The sequence below is a fragment of the Hemiscyllium ocellatum genome, chromosome 19 (assembly GCF_020745735.1).
Source record: "Hemiscyllium ocellatum isolate sHemOce1 chromosome 19, sHemOce1.pat.X.cur, whole genome shotgun sequence".
Taxonomy (NCBI): Eukaryota; Metazoa; Chordata; class Chondrichthyes; order Orectolobiformes; family Hemiscylliidae; genus Hemiscyllium; species Hemiscyllium ocellatum.
The window spans coordinates 39,002,866-39,019,693 of NC_083419.1; the positions used below are offsets into that span (position 1 = coordinate 39,002,866).

Genomic DNA, 16,828 nt, shown 5'->3' on the forward strand with positions numbered 1-16,828 from the left:
CGTATAGATTATAATGCTAGGATAATGCTCTTTCCTCCTCCTGTTCAGGAACTAGGTATTTTTCTGATATCGAAATCATAAGGCTGTTTAGTTAACAGTTAATCTAAGGTTTATAATTATGACAATATTGTTGAAAATCAATATACAGCAGTTCATTGAAAGGATCTCAGATGATAAAACTACTATTCCTGAAATGGAAACAGTTATAAGAAAAGATTGGTCTTGCACACAATCCAAGCACATAATAGATAAAAGCACAGAAAATCATCTGGCTCTTGAAGGATGCTCCACCATTCAAGATCACAGCTATTCTGTCTGGGGCCTCAAACCTGCGTTTCAGCCTAATCCCCATAATATAACTCCCTTGTAAACCAAAACCTGTCTAATCAAATAGTTGAGCAAGTTTAATTCATAAATTGTACAATATCGAGAAGGCCACAACATGGATTTTTGACACAAAACCATAAAGAAACATATTTTAATACTGAGCTCAAATATGCGTTTCTATTCTTTCTAAACATTTGTACATGTTATTAACTATTCCCACTAGAGGGAATGATAATGGCTTTAAGGTTGAGCAATGACACAGCGGGTTGCTGGTTCAACAAAGCTACCTACCACGCCCTGGTAAAAAATTAGGTCATTTATGTCTCAGTCCTCAGGGGATGGACAGGGCATGAACCTGACAGGTTTTCCAAGGAAGGACTCCAGCGTCCAGCAGCACTGTATGGCGATATTCCAAGGGATCACTTAACCTTGAATTCTGTACTTTGAGATTGTTTCCAGGATAATTACCAGTGTGTTTTTACAATTACTAATCATCACTAATCTAAAAGGCAGTACTTAAAGCTTTCAAAAATTGACCCTTTACACATCATGGAACAAACCGAATGAAGAAAGGCTCTTTTTGTGTCTCACATCTGATTTTAATTAAAATGGTTGGATTTTCAAATTATCAACATAATAGGAGGGATAATTAAAGGGCAGCTTGTGTTGAAAATAAACATTTTAACTTTTTTAAAATTTAATTTCAAGAATAACATGATAATCAAGCTCTCTTTATATACAAAGCACAAACATTATAATGGGTATGTAGTCAGCAATTTCTTTTCTCAAATTGTTCTACTCTCTATAATATAAATGGCTATTGCAACACATATGCACTACAGGAGGCAGCAACAAACACTTTTAATGTTACTTGCACTACAAACGGTAGCTACACTTCAAAAGGGATTCACTGGCTGTAATGTGCTTTAGAACATTTAAGGTCATAAAAGGTGCTATTTCTTCACCAATGAAGCTCCTTCAAATTATCCACAAGTCCCCAAGAAATGTCAATGCTCCACAAGTTGTATGAAAAGTTAAAATTATACTAAATAATGATGTATACAATAAGCATATGCACATCAGTATTGCAAAGCTCAGTTAGAACATATCCCAAAATATATCTGTACTTGCTCTCAGGCTCTAAAGTTTATTTGTGTGTAATCAAAGCTTGGATCAGTTACAAAGTCCAATGTATTGGCTTGGTAACTGTGGATTGGAAAACAGTTGTCAATATCAAGCTTGTGGACAGAAACATTCAGCACTAGACAATGTGTTTCATATGTTCAGATATACTGGCGGACAGAGAATTACATAATCTTACCATTAGGTTGTCTCTGCTGGTTAAATACATGAATGTCCATTGGAGAGAAAATATTGCTGTGCACCTCCCGGCGATACTCTCCAGTATATTTGTTGCATGCGTGAATGGAATGAGTGTTCCAATCCGTCCAATATAAAGTGTCTCCGAACAACGTTAAAGCGAATGGATGTGGAAGTGAGCCTTCAACCACTACTTGCCTGACAAAACAAAATACAGTTTAAAGAAAATTACAATTCCTCCCAGTTTTAGACTAAAATATATGAAGTAAAATGCATTCCCCAACAAAAGCTGATTAAAAGCATAATTTGCATACCAGCTGTTAGAAGCTTTGCACTGCAATTAAATGTCTAGCAACTTCAAAGAATAAGACAAAAAACGTAAAAACAGCTTCTGTAGCCACAAAATTAAAAGCTTCTCACAGCCATGAGTCCTCATACATGGTAGTGTGTGATCATAATTCCTAAGCTTCAGTCCAGATATGACTGTTATGAGCCTGATGGAATGAGGTTTAAAGGAGATTTAAATAATAATTACTGTAGATACTGGAAATTTAAATTAAAAACAAAGTGCTGAAGAAACTCAACAGATATGACAGCACATAGAGTGAGAAGCAGTTAATGTTTCAAGTTCAATATGACTTTTTTTGGGGAAAAGAAGAGGACTGAAAAATTATGGCTTTTATGTTATTGACAAAGACAGATGGGGAGCACGTTAAACAAATGGCAAGTATGCCCAGAGAAAAAAGGCAAAGGGAGGGCTCATGCTGGTAGGGAAGAAATAGGGATATAGAATAGGTGTAAAAGGCAAGTGTGATCAATAGAAGACAAGTTAGGTAATTAATGCAGAACAAGACCCCAGAAAGTAGGGGTGGGTATGAAAATGGAAGACAGTGTTCATGCATTGAAGTTGCTGAACTCAAATCTTGATTCCTGTAGATTATAAAATGCTCAAGTGGAAAATGAGGTGCGGTTCCTCCAATTTGCTTGGGTTTTGGTGGAACACCGCAGCAGGCCAAGGATAGAAACGTCATGTATTGAAATGATAGGCAACTGATGATGGAGGAGTGAACCGGTGTTGCAGAGGGAACATTGCTTGCAAATTGCTGACAAGGGAGTGGAGATGATGATGAATTTGATTGTGGCATCTGCAGAACATGATCCTTTCTTTGTAGTGGGAAGTGAGGACATGGTAGATACTATCATTGTTTTTGGAGGGAGGGAAAGCAGTAAGGTCAATGGGTCAGACAAGACTGAGGTCACTGTCAACCACTGCCAATTCCTGATGAAAGGCTTTTGCCCGAAATGTCGATTTTCTTCCTCCTCAGATGCTGCATGACCTGCTGTGCTTTTCCAGCGCCACTCTCATCTAGATGCTGGTTTCAGGCATCTGCAGTCCTCACTTTTGCCTCACTGTCAACCATGATGGGGGCAAATCTTCAGTTGAGGAAAAAGGAAGGCGTGTTGGAAGCATCCTAGTGGAAGGTGGATTTAAAGAGGATTGAGACAGTTAAGTAAGTGGGCAAGAATGCAGCAGATGGACTATCAGATGCTAAAATATGGCATTATCAATTTTGGTAATAACAGAAATTGCAAATGTTTCTTAAATGGAGAGAAAAAGAGAAGTGCTGAGTTATGAAACATACCTAGGAATACTAAAAGCAAAATGTACAGGTGCAACAAGCAAATTAGGAAGGTAAATAATATATTGACGTTTATTACTAGAAGATTTCAATACAGGCTTGTGTAATTGTACAGAGTCTTAGTAAACCATGTCTGGAGTACAGTTTTAGTCTCCTTATCTAAGGAGTAGAGGGAGTGCAATGATGATTCACCAAATGGATTCCTATGTGGCAGGGTTGTTTTGAGATTTCTAGATATTAAAGACATCAAGGTAAATGGGGATAATGGAAGCCCAGGGGATATAGCTTTTTTTAAGCTGCGTTGTGTCTAGAGCCTCCCTGAAATTTGAAATACTTACCTTCTTAGCACAAATACTGAAACTTGCACCAAAAGGTATTCAACATGACAGGTAAAGTTATTCAATGCTGCATTTGTACATTGATTGTAGAATAAGGGTGATATGGGACCCTGGACACTTAAGTGCACCCATGTATAGTTTTTATAGTATTTTGAAATTATATAACATCGCTCCTATTGTAACGTAACTTTTCCAATCTTTGATCAAAACATTACATATGAAAATGTCAATAAAATTGACCTCATCAACTTGCAATTTGTTTACATTCAAACCTTTTTTCGGCTTTTTCTTCTCTTTAAAAACAGTGACAGCATCACCCTCTACCACACTGATCTAGTTTTCAGTGATGGATTGACACACCATACTGATGTTGCTGATGACCTCTCTTGGTTGACCAGTGTTGCTTTCCCCTAGTTATTCTTTCAGTGTTGTCTGCAGAGACACAGCAAGAAACAGTAGCAGCAAGGGCAACATAATCCATGCCTTAAGAATTAATAAATTGCAGGATATGATCTCCAAGGCCGTTCCTTTCTTCAAGTCTATTGAGACTGCACTCTAAGAGTGAAAACAGATTCATCCTCAGACCTATTTCTTTTGTCTATAGTTTTTCATACTGTGTAGTTCCCTTGAAGCACACTTTCCTCAAGTGCATTTATGCATGGATATGGGATGAGTGAGTGAACTTGTGAGTAAGCATCCTGTTTGTTTAAACTCACAAAGGTTTGCAGCTGGTTACTCAAAATAGTCCATATACTAGAGGGTTAAAAAAACACACATAATGGGTCCCTAAATGGAAATGTGGTGCTGTTCTCCTAGAATGCACGGAGCTTCACCGTACCAAGCCTGAGACAGAGATCGTGACCAGGGAACACGATGGTGTGTTGAGGTAGCAGGGGACTGGAAGATCAGGGTCACTTTTTGCAGGCAGAATGTTGCTTTCGCCCTTCAACAAAGCTCAGTGCAAGCTGGAAGAACAGCAATTGTAACAGTCCAAGTCTGTTGGTCTCATCTCTGATTTGATTCAGCTTCAGTGGTGTTACATCCACTAGGTGACGTATCATTGAACATTGATCTTTTATTTGATTTCTTGCATGGCAAGAAGTGACAAAGGGCATACACTAGCACCATTTTTTTCTAGCCTGTATTATGAAATGAAATGAAAATTGTATGTGGCAAGAGGGTTGGAGAATGGAAAAAAGTGGCTTGCTTCAATTACATTGAACCTGGGCAAGATTGCATCTGAAGGACTGCATGCAGTTTGATTGCCTTATCGAGGAAGGATATATTTGCCACTAAGGGAATGTAATGGTAGTTCACTAGACCAACCCCGGAGATTAATACCAGGAGGAGAAACTCAAGTGACTAGGCCCATATTGTTGAAGTCTGAAGTCACAACACCAAATCATAGCCTAAAAGGTTCATTTTAAATCACAAGCCTTTTGTGCACTGCTCCTTCGTCTGGAGCAGTGTCTTAATTGGACAAAAGAACAGTACTCCGAAAACCTATGATTTCAAATAAACCTGTTGGACGATAACCTGTCTCATGTGACTTCTGACTTTGTCCACCCCAGCCTCTCCACATCATACTGTTGAAGCTCAGGTGATTAAATTTATTCAATATAGAGATCAATGGATTTCTAAAAACCCATGACATCAAAGAATATTGGGATAAATTGGGGAAATGGTGTTTTAATGATAGGTAGCAATGGCCCCATTCCCCAGAACACAGTCATGTGGTTGAATCAGGTAGGTAAAAACAATGACTGCAGATGCTGGAAACCAGATTCTGGATCAGTGGTGCTGGAAGAGCACAGCAGTTCAGGCAGCATCCAACGAGCAGCGAAATCGACGTTTCGGGCAAAAGCCTTTCATCAGGGATAAACGCAGTGAGCTGGAAGCATGGAGAGATAAGCTAGGGGAGGATGGGGCTGGGGAGAGAGTAGCATAGAGTACAATAAGTGAGTGGGGGAGGAGATGAAGGTGATAGGTCAGGGAGGAGGGGGTGGAGTGGATAGGTGGAAAAGGAGCAAGGTAGGTCGGACAAGTCCGGACAAGTCATGGGGACAGTGCTGAGCTGGAAGTTTGAAACGAGGATGAGGTGGGGGAAGGGGAAATGAGGAAGCTGTTTAAGTCCACATTGATGCCCTGGGGTTGAAGTGTTTGATTAGATTAGATTACTTACAGTGTGGAAACAGGCCCTTCGGCCCAACAAGTCCACACCGACCCGCCGAAGCGCAACCCACCCATACCCCTACATTTACCCCTTACCTAACACTATGGACAATTTAGCATGGCCAATTCACCTGACCCGCACATCTTTGGACTGTGGGAGGAAACCGGAGCACCCGGAGGAAACCCACGCAGTCACGGGGAGAACGTGCAAACTCCACACAGTCAGTCGCCTGAGTAAGGAATTGAACCCGGGTCTCAGGCGCTGTGAGGCAGCAGTGCTAACCACTGTGCCACCGTGCCGAGGCGGAAGATGAGGCGTTCTTCCTCCAGGCGTCTGGTGGTGAGGGAGCAGCGGTGAAGGAGGCCCAGGACCTCCATGTCCTCAGCAGAGTGGGAGGGGGAGTTAAAATGTTGGGCCACGGGGCAGTGTGGTTGATTGGTGCGGGTGTCTCGGAGATGTTCTCCAAAGCACTCTGCTAGGAGGTGCCCAGTCTCCCCAATGTAGAGGAGACTGCAACGGGAGCAACGGATACAATAAAATGATATTAGTGGATGTGCAGGTAAAACTTTGATGGATGTGGAAGGCTCCTTTAGGGCCTTGGGTAGAGGTAAGGGAGGTGGTGTGGGCACAGTAAGGGAGGTGGTGTGGGCACAGGTTTTACAGTTCCTGAGGTGGCAGGGGAAAGTGCCAGGATGGGAGGGTGGGTCATAGGGGGGCGTGGACCTGACCAGATGGTCACGGAGGGAATGGTCTTTGCGGAAGGCGGAAAGGGGTGGGGAGGGAAATATATCCCTGGTGATGGGGTCTTTTTGGAGGTGGCGGAAATGTCGGCAGATGATTTGGCTTATGCGAAGGTTTGTAGGGTGGAAGGTGAGCACCAGAGGCGTTGTGTCCTTGTTACGGTTTGAGGGGTGTGGTCTGAGGGCAAAGGTGCAGGATGCGGATGAGATGCGTTGGAGGGCATCTTTAACCACGTGGGAAGGGAAATTGCAGTCTCTAAAGGAGGCCGCCATCCGGTGTGTTCTATGGTGGAACTGGTCCTCCTGGGAGCAGATACGGCGGAGGCGGAGGAATTGGGAATACGGGATGGCATTTTTGCAAGAGATAGGATGGGAAGAGGTGTAATCCAGGTAGCTGTAAATGGTCTACTCCTGTTCCCATGTTTCTAACAACTTTTCACCTGTGTTCTTGAATGTAGACTTGTTGGCTCCAATTACCAGGTTCTCTTGCCTCCATTTCTGAGATTCATTTGTGTGGATTTAATAGTTTGCCTGTGGTTGGAGATGTGTGTTGAATTTCTCAACAATATTGTCTGGCTACTTAACGATCATCCTCACACTTTCCAGCAATTGACAAGATCCAACTCTTTCTCTCCCTTCCAAAGGATAAAGTTACCCTTTCCTCTTCTTTAGTGCCTTTTTGAAAACTACTGAATGTCAATCTGCACTTTTATTTGAATTTCTCAATGCCTCCACAACGGCAGCTTTTCAATTCATCCTCGGTTGAAGCTGCATGTTCAAAGGAATGTTAAGAACTGGGACAGGCCAATTAGCCCATAGCTTACCCCACCATTCAATGAGACCATGGCTCATCACCTACTTAAATACCCTGCAAGAATTCTGTAAAGTTAAAATAGGCCACCATTCATCCTTTAAAACTTAACCTTCACACTTTACATTCCTATTTCATTTTTTGCCGTCAGCAAATGTGGAATGATTACAACTGGTCCCTGCATCCAAATAATTCATGTAGTTTGAATAGCTGTGGTTCAGCATTGATCGTTCCTGGACCCCACTAGTAATATCTTGCCATTGCACGAATGATCAGTTCATTTTTAATCTCTGCTATCTGTCTGTTAAGCAAGTCTCAATCCATACACCAACCCCAGTTCCTTGAACTTTGATTTTATTTACTAGTTGCTTCATTGCTGCAGTGGCAGCCATGACATTTTCATACAGTTTGGATTGATTTTTCTCAATCAAATCTATCATTTACTTATTTTATAATATTTGGATTCTATACAAATACGACTGTCACTCTTATGCCTCATTATTCCCAAAAATAAATAATCAAACTTTTAGATACAAATATATCAAGTTAGTAATAAAATGGTTCTTTCTCGCATCTCATCATTTCAAATGAAATTATCCACCTTGTGACTTTGGTACACTCACTGTAGTGCAGTAATGAGTGATGTGGTACTCTTGATAAACATATCATTGTTATATGCAAACAAAAAGGAGAAAATGAGGAGTGCAGATGCTGAAGATCAGAGTCGAAGAGCATGCTGCTGGAAAAACACAGCCGGTTAGGCAGCATCCGAGGAGCAGGAGAATTGACTTATCAGGATTCCTGATGAAGGGCATATGCCTGAAACATCAATTCTCCTGCTCCTCGATACTGCCTAACCGGCTGTGCTTTTCCAGCACCACACTCTTCGACTCATACAGCAGTATGCATGACAATAGTGTTCCTAAATAACTTTGGAATAACAATGTAATCGGGTCTAAGTGCGCAGAGCTGATGTGGTGTCATAATTTTTCATTTATAGTAAAGGTAAGGTCACCATAGCCCTACCAGAAAGGAAAGAGTTGCCACCTCATTGGAGAAAGAGATGACCGATGGTGGTATAACCTGAGGGTCACCAAGCCTTAGGCAAGTAGAGAGGCTGAGAAGAAGAAACTTTCATGATGACTTCAGCTATTGCAGGAACTGAACCCACACCACTGACATAATTCTGCATCATTAACGAGCCATCCAGGTAACTGAACTAAATGATTCCCAAACACAATACCATACTTTAATTTTTCCAGAAAATGAAACTGTTGGGAGAAACAAGTGAAGTCCAGAGATGTCCAACAGCTTGGAATTGTAAATTGCCTCATGGACTCCTTGCTACTGCTTCAAAAGCAGTATGTGGAAACACTGGGTTCCAAGGAAGGAATGAAGAACAAGTTAACAGATTTCTTTTTCAGAGGTACAGTGGGGAAACAGTAAAGCAAATTCTAAAACATGTACACAGCAAGTCCCAGGGGTAGATACATTATCAGGGAAAATGTTAAAAGCACAATTCTGACATCACTGGTTACGTAGATAGTGAGCTCAGAGGAGATTTGAGAATAAGTGTCCTATATACCCACTCAAATATGGAATAGAGAGTCTTCTGATGATGCTTCAACAGACCTCTACTTCAATTGATATGATATCACAATTCCACAGAGTGTCCACTCTTCAGTGAAAGCTGGAAGGATATGGAGGAGGGCAGAATAATTGACCTTGATCATGACATGCTTCACAGTCATGTATGAACTGCATGCCTTTTGATTTAAAATTGTAATCCACTTTTATGCGTAACAAGTGTTGAACATTTAACAGAAAATGAACTAAATCCATGTAGTGACACTGTGGACATCAGAATGGTTTCACACAAAAATACGTTCAATTAAGCAAAATGACTAAAAACATATATAGACATGGCAGTGGTTGTATTAATGCCTAGATGAATAATCAATTAAATTATTTTTGGTGGTATGGGTTTAGACAAAAAAAAATTGCTAGATATTGGAAGAAATTCCTGGTCATAGAACTGTGCCTCAGAATCTTTCACATCCATCTGAACTAATGCCTTATCTGAAGCACAGCAACTTACCAGTGAAGGCTTTTTTCAGTTGGTATGTTAACTCAATTAGATTCTTCAACTTTAGAGTACAGACTGACTTCAAATGAATCAGTGGTAAGATTCATACACACGTGTCAAGGTGACAACTTCGTGATGTGCGTGCGTGCATGTCTCTCTCTCTCTCTCACACACAGAACATCTCTGAACTTTCCCTAAAGGTTAACAGCCATAAACTGGCCACTTGTGACAATAGAAGACATCTCAACAGACATTTGCCAATGTAATACTAACTACATGGCAAAAAAATTATTCATGCAAAATACTTTTGAAAGATTTATGTAATGATTTAGAAGGATGTAACTGCTGAAAGGGAGTGTCACCAGGATTAGTACTAGTAAAAAGAGAGAAAAAAAGAAACATTTTTAAAAAAAAGTTGAGAACTGACAAAGTTTGTTGCATATCTTTTCTGCTAATCAGGTTAGGCAGCATCAGACCCTAGTCCATGAACAAGCACGCTTTTAATACTTTGAAAAAAAAAGTTAAGAATTAAACTTGTTTATCCCCATTCTTTTGGGCATCATGTCTAGAATGTAAATCCTAACATTTCACATCAGCACACAGAAAGAATGAAACTAGTGCTGTCACTTCAAATTATTTTACAACTTTTGGATGACACTCTATACTATGTAAGCCACTGCTTTAACATAATAAACCATTATCTCTTTCCTAATTGACTTTAATAGCCGCACACAAAATAGTCTCAACAGAAATTCCAGTTGCCTTTGAAAGCACTACTTTAAAATGAGGTACAACCCATCCAATTACACAGGAAAACAGGATTAAAACCCCCTACTTTTCCAGTAATGCACTTAACATATAATTGTCCACCTAGTCTCATTTACCATAGCTAGTGAAATCATGATCTTGTTTTAAAAACAATTGCGCCAGCTTCAAATTTAAAATAATCCTCAAATATTCATTGTAATAGCCAAATACAGTATATTAAAACTGTTTTAGGTGGTAATTATCTGCAGAGTATAAAAACACTTTTGCTTTCTCTTTTAAAAAAAAAGTCACCATGAAAATGTAGAAGAGCAAGAGACAGAGAGAGGTCACCAAAGCACTTAAAGCACCCACCCAACTCAGTAGTGTTTGACATGAAAATAAAAGATCATGTTTGCTGATCATTTGCCACATGAGATATACAATTATAGATAACTGTTATACAATTTCAGCAATATAACCCTCACCTTTGCCTAAATCCCAAAACAAAAGGATGGCCTGGTAACAGTTTCGTAGTATATTCATAAGTGATAGGACAAGATTTTACTACATTGCTATGAACAACAGTGGATTACTCAATAGAGCTGATTAGTCAAGTGAATTAGGGCACATTTAAATATAATTACAAATGATGCACACACGACAGATAAAAATTAACATTATTACTCACTTAAAAAAGTGATTTCTAGTTTGGACTAAACCAAGGGAACTTGAAAAATAACCAGTATTACGATGAACATTTTGACAAGGGAAAGCTAGAAACCAATAAAACTTAAGTTGCATGCAACAGTTGTATCCACTTGCACTACATACAAATCAACAAATTGGTATCTGATTATGGTAAAAGTATATGTACTTTTTTAAAAATGACTCACTGGGATAGCATTGTAGAAATCAAGCCCTGTTAGTCAGCACAAAAGTTAAAGATTTTGTAGAAGCACACAAAGCCTCTTATTTATCCAACTTTCAGACCCAGAATGCTTAGATCAAATTTCTATACTGAACAAGAATTACTACTTATTCTAAGTAATTAGGCTACAGCTACAGGTAAACAGTTATAAACGGTCAGCATATAACACTAATCAAAATTCTAATCCCCCCCCAGAAACGCCCCTTACACATACTGACAGGGTAAATAGGTTCTCTACAGAAGGAAGTGTCATTTTTGTTTCCAGATACTGTTGTTGAAATAACCCTTATGATTTTTATGCTGCCAGCCATCACATTACTAGAATTGTTTTTCTTTGCTTCTGCTGATTGGTGAGAGACATATAAAGTGACTGGTTTACTTATAAAAGGTTTTTTGTTTAGCAGTTAAAAGTCATAGCATACAAGTGTTGCAGGTAAAATAAACCAGTTTTCTTCAAGTTTACAACGAGTTTGACTGCAGAGAACAAAGAGACCACACTGAGCTGGGGAAGAACTAAACACCTCTCTTCATCCTCTCTTATCTTGTTCCCAGCTCCAAGCCACTCAGTTCCCTGAGAACCAAAGTTGCTGGCAGACAAAAAAAAGTTTGTCATTGATGACTAGCTGTTAATCATTAGACCAATCAGCCTCTTGTTGCCAGTAAAGGTTGCATCAGTATTCCCACGTTCCAAATCATCTGCAACTCTGCAATTACTGCTTTTTCAAGCAGTTGTTCTCATGATGGCTGGCATGGGTGGCAAGTTGCATAAATTTCAAAACTGCAGCTACTCTTTCAAACACAGGTTTTAAAACAGCTTTGTTCTCATTTTAGTCCACAGTTTTTAAAAAAACAAAATATGCCTTTTAGGTAGTGGAAAACCTTTGGGAAGTCAGGAGCAGAGTTACTCATGGCAGCGTTTCCAGCCTCTGATCTGATCTGATCTTGAAGCCAACAATACGAGTCCAATATGACGAGTCCAGTTCAGTTTCTGATCAACAATAACCTCCCCTCCCAGGATGTTGATAGTGGACGATTCAATGCTGGGAGTACAATTCGACATCAAGGATTAGAAGTTAGATTCTAGCTTGTTAAGGATGTTCATTGCCTAGCACTTATGTGGAACAAATGCTATTTATCACCTGTCAGCCAATGCCTGAGAGTGCCCAGATCTTGATGCATTTGAACATGACTGCTTTGGTATTGGAGGATTCGTGAATCGTGCTGAACATTGGTGCAATCATTAGTGGACATTCCCACTTCTGACCTTATGATGGAGGGGACGTCATTGATGAAACAGCTGAACATGGTTGAACCTAGAACACTACCGTGAAGCACTCGAGGAGAGGTGTTTTGGAGATCAGATGGCTGACTTCGAAATAACCACATCCACCTTCTACTGAGCTGAGCATGACTCCAGCTAATGGAGAGTTTTGCCCTCAATTCCAGTTTTGCTCCATCTCCTTAGTTGGTCAAATGCAACCTAAGGTCAAGTTACTCTTACTTCACCTCTGGAATTCTGCTCATTTGTCCATGCTTAAGTATGGCTGCAATGAGATTAGAAGCTGAATGGCCCTATACCACCGCATTGCAGTGGAGACTGGATTTGATATCTGCAATTCTACAGTGAGGGAGGGAAGGCAGGCCAAACCAGTTCATCAGTCTCACTCTGAACAAGAAGCTATATGTGCTCTGCATCAAAACAAAGTGATGACGGTAATACCAAATGGCATTGTAGTTTTCCATACACAATATGGTAAAAAGACTAGATTCTGAAAGTACATCAAGCTTTTTTTTATGCTTCACTTCAAGAAATTATTTTTCACAAAACTCATTGCGCTGAAATTTAATTGATTGGGTTGAGGTGCACCTCCCAGGCCGATTATGCCTTCTTATGGTGTTTTGAGTCACCTCAGCTCAAACTCCTTGCATTATTAAAGCTTGGTCTTGCCCTGGTATAAAATTATTTGAATCCTCTTCAGGGCTCCAAACAACAAACATTTCTCTTCTGCAGCAAAAGCAGCAGGCTGGTGGTCAGAAGTTAGCAATCGGCTTTATGAGGGGAGAGTGGACAGATTGGGTTTGTATGCATGGGAATTTAGAAGAAGGATCAATGATCTTACTGAAACATAAAATCCCAAGTAGATTTGACAGAGTGGATGGTGAAAGGATGTTTCTGCATGTGGAGAGATGAGAGATATGGGGATGAGTTTAAAAATAAGGGGTCTTCCGTTTAAGGCAGAGATGAAGAGGATTTTTGTCTCTTTCAGACAATTGTGAATCTTTGAAACACATCCTCAGAGCAGTGACAGTGGAGGCATTGTGAATGTTTATGGCAGAGATAGATATAGAAATGTGGAGTTGAAATCAACTAGGAGAAAGTGAGGACTGCAGATGCTGGAGATCAGAGTTAAGAGTGTGGTGCTGGAAAAGCACAGGTCAGGCAGCATGTGAAGAGCGGGAGAACCCCTTCACCAGGAAGTTGAGTTGAGGCCACAATCAAATTCGGTGTGATCTTCTTGAACAGCTGAGTAAGCCAGAAGGGTCATATGGCCTACTCTTGCTCCTAACTGACATGCTTGCATTCATGTTTGTATGCAGTACAACAGCAAGGAACTTATGAACTTTTTTGTAAGAGTTAGCCATAGCTAGAATGGTGTCCAATTTCAGGGACCACACTTTAGCAAGCACATGAAGGCTAGAAAAATGGATTACAAAATGGTTCCCGAGGTGTGGAACTTCAGCTACAGGGGTGAATTGAAGAAACTGGGATTGTTCTTCCTCATGAAGAACAAGAGGAAATTTGGTAGAACTGTTCTTTGTGAGGGGTCCAGTCAGAGTAAGTAAAAAGAAAATGTTCTCGATGGCAGAATAATTGAGAACAGGAAGGAAGACCTTTACTGTGATTTGAACTGAAATGGCAGGGACAAATTCAACTACAGTCCTCAAAAGAAATTTAGACAAGCATCTTCGGGGACAAAATTCACAGGGCTAAGACCAAAAGGCAGCAGAGTGAGACCAGCTAAGTTGCTCCTGCTGACCGATCGCACACTCTGACAGTCCAAACGGACCCCTTCTGGACTGAAGCCATTCTATCACTCTACTGGATTTGTTAACATCTATCCTGCATTATGTCTCCACCCTGTAAAACCATTCTTGACGTTTAGCCTGCTCTCATTCATGATTTAATGGAGTTTTGTGTCTTCTAAGGATACACAACCTATGCATTTTTTCTCAACAGTTATAATTTCTCAAACCTTGTAAATCCTTTGCCCATCACCAGTATTTCTACACCTTTGATCTTATTAGATTTGAGGCCAGAATTGTGCAGTTACCAAACTTTTATTACAGTTGAACATAATTTATTTTTGAATTCTATACATCTAGAAACAAATCCCAGTACTTAGTACTTTCAATAGCTTTGCTGATCTACAACATTTTGTGATTTGTTCACCTGCATGCATCAAGCTCTTGGTTCTCATTTCACTCAGTTCTTCATTTATTCATTTATTAACAGAATAGATCAGCAGTGTTTCCATCTTTCTCATGAAAGTTAATCACCTCACAATTCCATCAAACTTTAATTCCCACCTGTCATTTGTCCTTTTTGAAAAGGTGTTTAAATAATTTAGCTTAGTACAATATTTTTATGCAGGCATAATTAAAAAGTCTCAAATAAAGCCCTTCAATCTGTACAGTTCAAATGCTTCAGGTTTCCAAATATCTAAGTAAAGGAAACTGTGATGGTATGAAGCATGAGCTGGCTATGATAAATTGGGGAAGGCATCTAAGAGAGACGATGTTGGATAGGCAATGGCAAAGAGTGCCTGGCTGATTTGCAACAATTGTTCATTCCTGTCTGGAATAAAACTAAAATGGAAAACATGCCCAACCATGGCTACGAAGGGTAACTGGGGATTAGATCCAAGGAAGGGGGCAAACAAATTGGCTAAGTAAAGCAGCATACTTGAGGATTGGTAGTAGTTTAGATTTCAGGGGATGATGAAGGGATTGATTAAAAGAGGGAAAAAGAGAGTGTACGAGAGTATAAAAAACATGCAAAATGGTGTAGGAAAATTAAAGGTCAATAAATTCCCAGGGCTTGATAATCTAATCCCTGAGTAGTTAAGGAAATGGCCCTAGAAAAGGCAGATGCATTGGTGATTTATTTTCCCCCAAGATTCTATAGTCTCTGGACTGGAGTATAGCTAATGTATCCCCACTATTTAAAACAGGAGAGAGAGAGAAAACAGGGAATTATAGACTAGTTAGACTGATATCAGTAGTAGGCAAAATGCCAGAGATCATTATAAAAGATTTAATAATACAGCCCTTGGAAACAGCGATAGGATCAGACAGAATCAGCATGGATGTATTATGGGGACCTCCTGCTGGACAAGTCTATTGGAATTTTGAGAGTATATAACTAGTACATTTGATAAGGGAGACCCAGGAGATGTGGTTAGTTGAACTTCCAGATGGCGTTTGGTAAGGTCCCACAGAAAATATTAGATGGTAAGATTGAAGTATGTGGGACTAGGAGGTAGTTTACTGATTTGGATAGAGAACTGGTCAGCAGACAGGAAACAGATACACGGAATAAAAGAAGCCTCTGCACACCCTCCAAAACAAAATGTGGCAGTCAGTGACTAGTGGGATAACGCAGGGTTCAGTGCTTGAAGTCCAACTATTCCAAGTAACTATTAGTGATTTAGCTCAAGAGAACTAAATGTAATATCTCCAAATTTGCAGATGATGACACAAAGCTTGGTGGGAGGTGAACTGACAGGAGGATGCAGAGCTGCTTCAGTGCAATTTGGACAAGTTGAGTGAGTGGACAAATACACAGCAAACAAAATATAATGTGAATAAATTTGAGGTTATCCACTTTACTCTTAAAAACAAAAAAGCAAATTATCTGAAGGCCAACAAACTGGGAGAGGGGGAGGGGCAATGAGATCTGGGTGTCCTCGCACATTAGTCACTGAGAGTAAGCAAGCAGTGAAGAAAGCAAATGGTATGTTGGCCTTTACAGAAAGTGAATGGGAGTACAGATGGAGGGATATCTTGCGGCAATTGTACAGGGCCTTGAATACCACACCTGGAATACTGTGTGCAGTTTTGGTCTCCTTGACTGAGGAAGAATGTTCTGAATATGGAGGGAGTGAAACAAAGCTTTACCAGACTGACTCCGGTCATGGATGGCAGCTCTGATGTATGAAGATGGATTGGATACGTTAGGACAATATTCACTGAAGTGGAGAATTTCATGGGAACCTAAAAAGTTCAAACAGGAGTAGGGAGAGAAAATGGAGGGAAGGATGTTCCTGATGGCCAGAGATCCAGAACCAGGAGTCACAGTCTCAGGACATGGGGTAGGCTATTTAGGATCAAGATGAGGAGAAATTTCTTCACTCAGAGTGGCATGTTTAGAATTCTTTGCTACAGAAATTAGCTGATGCTGAAACAGTGAATGTTTTCAAGGATGAGCTAGATATTGTTCAGGTGAAAGTAATCAAAGGAGAAGGGGAGAAAGCAGGAATAGGGTACTGCGTTGGATGGTCAGCCATGATCACATTAAATGTTAGAGCAGGCTTGAAGGGTCAAATAGCCTATTCCTGCTCCCATTTTCTAAGTTTCTATACCTGACAGAAATATACCATCAGGCAAGGCTAGGACATGAAGTAAATGAATAACATCAAAATTATTATATATAATCAT

The 16,828-nt window shown here is 40.1% G+C and overlaps 1 protein-coding gene across 1 annotated transcript in view; it reads right to left on the minus strand.

Annotated features, from left to right (window-relative positions):
• The window catches only part of lrp6 (low density lipoprotein receptor-related protein 6), a 176,339-nt gene that overhangs the window by 67,360 nt on the left and 92,151 nt on the right, over positions 1-16,828 (minus strand). The window contains exon 4 of the mRNA XM_060839837.1: positions 1,649-1,845. Coding sequence (XP_060695820.1) covers positions 1,649-1,845 — 197 coding nt within the window. The remainder of the gene's footprint in view (positions 1-1,648; positions 1,846-16,828) is intronic.